The sequence below is a fragment of the Elephantulus edwardii genome, unplaced genomic scaffold (assembly GCF_000299155.1).
Source record: "Elephantulus edwardii isolate Elephantulus edwardi_28Jun2011 unplaced genomic scaffold, EleEdw1.0 scaffold00001, whole genome shotgun sequence".
Lineage (NCBI taxonomy): Eukaryota > Metazoa > Chordata > Mammalia > Macroscelidea > Macroscelididae > Elephantulus > Elephantulus edwardii.
Window position 1 is genome coordinate 48508142 of NW_006399751.1, and position 7294 is coordinate 48515435.

General features: G+C 40.1%; 2 protein-coding genes and 1 pseudogene across 2 annotated transcripts in view; all 3 read right to left on the minus strand.

The window, feature by feature from the left end:
• MYO3B (myosin IIIB) overlaps positions 1-7294 on the minus strand; it is a 642969-nt gene that overhangs the window by 377229 nt on the left and 258446 nt on the right. The window lies entirely within an intron of this gene.
• LOC102867058 lies at positions 4521-4951 on the minus strand (annotated as a pseudogene).
• LOC102856082 (cytochrome b-c1 complex subunit 8-like) lies at positions 5164-5412 on the minus strand. Its single transcript, XM_006878856.1, has one exon. It carries the CDS (start codon positions 5410-5412, stop codon positions 5164-5166), a length of 249 nt encoding a protein of 82 aa, XP_006878918.1.

A 7294-nucleotide genomic window follows, 5' to 3' on the forward strand; every position in this document is an offset into this window, starting at 1 on the left:
TCCTCAGCTTCAGCTTGAACTTGCATATGAGTAGTTGGTGGTCTGTTCCACAATCAGCTCCTGGCCTAGTTTTCACAGCTGATGCTGAGCTTCCTAAATGGTGACTACATAAATTGAAGGTATGGCAGTGTAAGGTGTCTCCCTAGTAAACCAAAGGTGGAGCTTCTCTGGCAGTTTGAATTCCCTTTTCCCTCCATTGGAGAAAGATATGTAATCTCTTCCTATGCAATTAACAGTTGATTATAATTTCATGGCAATGACTTTGACTTTTATACACATGGATCACACCTGATAGAATACAAAGTAGAATCACCCACATCTGTGGAGAGTAATAATGGTGTGTTTTGTATATATCTATATGGTCAAGTTGGTTTATTGTGATAATTACATCTTCTGTATCTTTGTTTAATTTCTTTCTTATGACGTCTTTGAGCTGTGGTGCTGGAGAAGAGTATTGAATGGACTACTAAGAGAACAAATAGGTTCTTCCTGGACAGGGTGAAGCCAGGTTTCTCCTTGAAGGCAAGGATTCTGAAGCTTCATCTGACATACTTTGGGCATGTTTCAAGGAAACAAGTCCTTGGAGAGGGACATCCTGTTTGGGAGAGTGGAGGGACAGCACAAGAGAGGAAGACACTCGATGAGATGGATCGATTCAGTAATTTGGGTAATGGGAGTGGGTGTGGTAGAGACAATGAGTTTGGCACAGGATAGAGCAGGTTTTAGGGCTCTGTACACCAGCATCAGTATGAGTCGCAAACAACTTGATGGCACATAACAACAACATTGTTCTTAGTTGTATGTGCTACAGTCTACTATTATTGTAGAATAGTCTATTTCTCTTTGTAATTATGTTAGAGTTTGTTTTACATATTTTGTAGACTTGAACTGTGTAGATACTTGTTATATTCATGTTCTTTCAGTGGATTGGCTGTTTTGTCATTATACAATGTCCTTTTTTGTCTCTTATAATGGAATTTGGCTTGAAGTCTACCTACTTTATTACTTGCTTGCTCTCTCTTTTTCTCAATTTTTAACTTATTTATGTCTTTAGGCTTAGGGATACACAGGTACTATTTAGATGTATTGTGGTGGGTTTTTTGTTTGTTTTTTTTAATCCATTCTACTATTACTTTTTGGGGGTTGTTTTGTTTTGTTGCAGTTTGGGGAAAGGTTTGAATTTTAACCAAGTAAGAAATTTGTTGAAGAGAGCTAGTCTTAGGAAGACATGTGGGCATACCTGCTATGTACACGTTTCTCCAAACTCATTCTATCACTGCTGTTTGAATGGTATGTTTCAACTCTTTATGTTCAGTGTGATCATAGATTGTTTTGTTGTTGTGTGCCATTGTGTTGCCTGTGACTCATAGTTCCCCTATGTACAAACGCTCTGAAGCCAGCCCTGTCCTGAGCCAGTCTCACTAACTCTCACACATTTACTCCCATTTCCCCAGTTACTGTTTCAATCTGTCTCATCTGGAATCTTCCTCTCCTGTGCTGTCCCTCCACCCTTTCAATCATGACGTCCTTATCCAAGGACTGGTCCCTTCTGGCCATGTGCCCAAAGGAGAAACTTGGTTTCAACATCTCCAAGACAGACCCACTTGTTTTCTTGGTAGTCAATGCTGTGTTCAAGACTCTTCTCCAGCATCTCAATGCAAAGGCACTGATTCTTCTTCAATTATCCTTAGTCACTGTCCAGCTCTCTGACACATAGCAAGTAATAGTGAAGACTATGGCCTGAATCAGGCACACCTTAGTCTCTAGACTGACATCATGGCTTCTCAGTAGTCTGGAGAGGTCCCTGACAGCAGATTTTCCCAGTGCAACTCATCTTTTGATTTCTTGACTGCTAGTGCCAACAGTGCTGATTGTGGAGCCAAGCAAACTGTCATTTTTAACTATTTCAATCTCTTCTCCTCCTATCACAGTGCTGCCAATTGGCATAGTGGTGAGAATCTTTGTCTTCTTGATGTTGAGCTTCAGTCCATATTGAAGACTACAGTCCTTGACCTTATGAATTTATTTCTGCCATTTGTTATGCTTTTTAAAAGTAGTGCTGAGTTCCCCAGTGGTCCCATGGATCTGTCTCTTGCTTCAACAGTGTTTGGATGGAACAGACCGGGTGACTCCCCTCTTCCAACCTCCAACTACCCTCCAACTTCATCTCCAGGCATAACCTCGGGACAATCTTAACCATCTCCTATTTTGGGGAACAGCTAACACTGTTTTTGTTTGTTTTTGTTAGCCCCAAAACCTCGACCAAATAAGAGGTCTCATATTCGTCAAAATTATTCCACTGAAGCAGAAGCTAGCGTCAACCATCTGGTCAACTTGCACCTGCAGGCCTCTTACACCTACTTCTCTCTGGGTTTTTATTTTGACGGTGATGAGGTGGCCTTGGAAGGCGTGGGACACTTCTTCCGGGAGTTGGCAAAGGAGAAGAGTGAGGGTGCCGAGTGGCTCTTGAAGCTGCAAAACCAGCGTGGCAGCCAAGTCCTCTTCCAAGATATCCAGAAGGCATCCCAGGATGAGTGGGGTAAAACCCTGGACGCCATACAAGCAGCGCTGGCCTTGGAGAAGAACCTAAACCAGGCCCTTCTGGATCTGCAGGCCGTGGGTTCTGCCCACACTGACCCTCATATCTCTGTGACTTTCTGGAGAATGATTTCCTGGATGAGGAAGTGAAACTGCTGAAGAAGATGGGCGACCATCTGACCAACATTAGAAGGCTGGGCGGCCCCCAGGCTGGGCTGGGCGAGTATCTCTTTGAGCGTCTCACCCTCAAGCACGACTAGGGGCCTATGGGGACCTGCAGAGGGGACCTCTGTGTACCCATGCCATCAGCTGCAAGCTTCTCTTTCCCACCTTGATGTAGAATCTTATCCACCAAGAAGCCTCTTACCCAAGACTTGGACCAAATGGAACAATAAAGCTTTTTGCAACAGCAGGGGGGGTGGGGGGAGGTGGTGCTAATAGTTTCTTTGTCCCACTTACTTTTCTGTCCCAAGTTCTTTTGCTTATGGGTTTTCTTTTCATATTCTTCAGTATTATTATCCTATAGCTTTTTATATTTTCTTATTTATTTTGGTATGTTTATTAATTTTCTTTGTAGTTTCTCAGAGAATTATCCTTGTCTTCATAAGTGTGTTATACCTTAACTTCTTCTCCATGTGGAAATTCTATAACTATACCATCTATTTTCTTTTAGTCTTTTTTTCAACAAAAAAGGTCTTTATTTACACAATGAAAGATAGTTCTCTCAATTCTCAACTCACTAGCAAACTTTACACTGTATTCATTTAACAAGTTAACAGTGCCAAACTACCTGTCAAACTCCAAGCACTCTAACTTAAGAGCCAGAAAGTGCATGGAATACTGAAGAGAAAGAAGGCTAAGAAAGGCCAAATAATTTACAGGTCCTTCAAGGGGATAGATGGTTTGGGGTAATTAGATTCCTGAGCACTATCACTTTTCCCTTAAGGTTTACAGGAGTTTTACAGTATTGTTTTTATAAAAACATGAAAATATAATAATATGAGGATTTTAAACTTTACATATTAAGCAGGTTTTCAATGTTCCTGAATTGGCAGAAAGGTGAAAAGGTGGGACTCAGGGTGAGGAGAGAAAATAGCATGGGATACAGCACAGGAAGGTAGAGAAAAAAACAGAGGGAGTAGTTGTGCCTTGAGATTATGAAGTTTAGAACTCATGAACTGAAGAATGAAAAGCTGGTCACAAATCTAGCTGATGAATTACAGTTGAAAGCCTGGGATTTTACACCTTCCAGGGGGTGAAGATAAATCCTAAAGCTGTTAAGTGGCAGGCAACAAAGTACAACTAAGACTAAATCACTTCTTTTGTAAAAATAAAACATTGACGGTCTTGCTTGGGTGGTTACATTCTGTAATGCGAATGTAAAAACATGTATGTCCAGAGCACAGCCACTGAAGCAAGTCACATACCTACATGTAATACAAAAGCGTTTTAAATCAAGTGAAGAGACAATAGGTTTCACTTTTCTCCTCCAGCTTGTTGGCTGTCTCCTAAACTGAGACCATTTTGTCATATAGCCACACTCTGGACAATCAAAAACAGTCTCACCCTGATCAAGGCCCACATTAACCCTGAGCCTCAAACGGCTGATCAGCAGGTGGGATGGAAGGATTACCTTTTTTAGAGATTAGGGGAGGGGAAGATGAAGGAACCAAAGATCCAAAACTGCCTCACCATACACAGAACTAACCAAGTGAGCTCAAACTGGCTAATTTCCCTTAGCTGTTCTGAATCCCTCTTGTCAAAAAGTCACAACCTTCAGAATGATAAAGCAAAATAAGATTTTGCTACTCAGATACTCCAATTCTAGGAAGCACTGGTTTTGATGACAATTTTAGTCAGTTTTATTTCCTTGTTTTCCTTAGGCCCTTCTGCCTAAGACTACTCTGCTCAGCAGGTAACCTCATGAAATATGTATGTTTCAGAATGGCGTCTTCTAAGGTACCATGGTCTTCCCACCCTATTTAGTTGTTCACCTCCTCCTCACTCTGTTCTTCCTCTTCTAGCCTTTCCTCATCTTCATTATTGTCCTCATCTCTGCTCTTGTCTTGTTCTTCTGAATCGGTTTTCTGTCTCTATCTTTCTTCTTTTGCTCAGATGCTTCCTTCTTGCCTTTCTGCTCCCACCTGAATGCTTCCAGAGCCTCTTTCAGTGGAGTAATGAACCACTGGAACTCCATTTCTTCCATGGCTGAGAGGACATCAGTGGCAGTCAGAATCTTGCATTTCCCTTTTATTGTGAAGTTGTTGGCACAGGAAGTGGCATACATCATGAAGACACTGGCAGTGTGGGAGATGGCACTCTGGGCCTCCTTGGAGGTATTGACCTGGTCCGGGGGTGCCTCCTTGATGATTCGGGTGTTGATGGCATTGGGCAGATTTAGAGGGCCTCCTATTTAAGTCCGGACTTCCCTGCGTCGATGCCTCCTTTAGTCTTTTTAAATTGTTATCATTTACAGACTGAAATATCTAGTTCCTTGTGTTTACTTTTTTTTTTAAGCAGCCGATAAGTTTATTCTGTCTTCAAGACACTACCAGGTAGACTTGGACTCCTCTTTCCCAGAAACAAGTCTTTCAAAGACAGGAAACCATCATCCAGGTGAGTTGTTCACTTGTCATTTTCATAGGCAGCTGGATTCTTCCTTTTAGATTTCTCAGACTCCTCGTTGCCCCATGTGTAGACAAGGTAAAACACTACAAATGGGGGCAAGACCCGCATCATGGACGCCCGGGTGCGGCGCAGCACGTTGGGGATCCCCTTGCTGAAATAGTGAGGGAAGGCGCGCTGTTCGAAGGGCGACAGGCTGTAGGTGATCACATGCCGCATCCGTACCAGGTTCCCGAACTCGCGGCCCATCTTTGCGGCGGCGCCCTCCAAAATCCAGGATCCACAGGCATCTGTGTTTACTTTTATAGCTTTATTTTTCTTTTGAGAATTCATTATTTGGGCTGTTATCTATGTGATTTTGTTATATTGTCCTAATTTCAAGTTTTCTGATGTCATTATTTCTCTGTATAGAAGACATTTTTCTGTCAAAGTTTTATATACATCATCTCGTTGTTTCTTGCTTGCATGTTTTTTGCTGAAATATCAACATCTAGCTCTAATTTGGCTCTCTGTAGGTCACATTTGTTTTTTATGTGAATTGCTATCAGAATTGTGGGTTTTTTTTTAAGTTTTATTATACTTTATCTTGGTAACTTCCTTTTTAGGTCTATCCAGTATGAGGTTTATTGAGCTTCTTGGATAGTTACACTCTCATTTTCCATATTAAGGAGATTTTTTCTTTCAATAAAGCTTTAAAAATGTTCATTGTTCTTTTCCTCCTCCACTGACATTTTAAGTATGTATTGATTACTTCTTAAAGATTTCTCATATAACTCTTAGTTACTCAAACAAATTAGTGTTAAGGTTTTATTCTCTATTTCTCAGATTCTGTCTTCCATTAATTCAATTATATTACACTGGTTTTGATTCCCACCCTACATCTCTGGGTCTGTAGTCCACTTTCTTACACTTTTCATCCTTAGACCTACTTCATGTTCTTCTCACCTTGCTTTCCTCTGAGTTTATCCACACAATACCACAAACTACTATTGAAGATTCTTTAAATTTACCTTCTATGCTCTTACCTGGGGACACTGTTAATTTTGTTTTAAGGTGGTTGCACTGTACTAAATAAGCTGGCAGAGCACCTACAGTCCATAGGTCTCTTTATTTGCTGTTTTCATTACATTTCTCCTCTTTGGTGCTCTAAATGATTATTAATGCTTCCATTTATAGTTCTAGATTTGTAGGTTGTCATCTATATATGTTTTACTTGGTTTTTCAGCACTTTGCTAAAGTAGCATGGTATGTGTATAACTAAACTTGATCTCAGGCCATCTCATAAATCTCAAGAGTTTCTCTAAAACTCTAAATACTGTCAGGAAATTATTTTCTTTAAAATACACTTTATATATGATAGTTCAAATATTGCAACCTTCTAATAGAAAACTATCTTATAACTAAGTGAAGTTCAAATTGAAACTGAGGAAAACAAGTCCACAAGAATCAAAATACAACCTTGAATATATCCCAAATGAATTTAAAAACCATCTCAAGAGTAAATTTGATGCATTTACCAGTAATGGCCAAAGACTAGATGAGTTATGGGAGGCCATCATTCATGAAGAAAGCAAAAGGTTATTACAAAGAAAAGACCAAAATGGATGTCAGAAGAGACTCCAAAACTTGCATTAGAATGTAAAGAAGCAAGCATAAAGGGAAGAAATGCTGATGTAAAAGAGCACAACAGAAATTTTGGACAAAGGGCAGCTAAAGAAGACAAGGCAAAGTATTACCATAAAATTTACAAATAACCAGCAAAGATTATTGCATATACTATAGTCTACCCAGAGAGTAAACAATTCTAGCTTAAAGAAAATGTAATCAGAGTACTCCTCACAGGCAAAAATGGTGGATCTGTGTCTTACATACTTTGGACATGTTGTCAGGAGGAGCAAGTTCTCAGAAAAATATATCATGTTGGAAAAGGTAAAGAAGAAGAGAAGAAGATCCTTAACAACATGGATTTACACAGTGACTAAAACAATGGGTTCAAGCATGGCAGAGATCATGAGAGTGGTATGGCATAGGACAAGGTTTCACTTGGTTCTTCATAGTGTTGCTATGAATTGCAGTTGAATCAATGGTAGCCTTACAACTAATATTTCAAAATTTTTTCTTTAAACTACCT

What these genes read in the sequence shown, in the direction of transcription:
- LOC102856082 (XM_006878856.1), bottom strand. Translation starts at nt 5,412, where the DNA reads ATGGGCCGCGAGTTCGGGAACCTGGTACGGATGCGGCATGTGATCACC.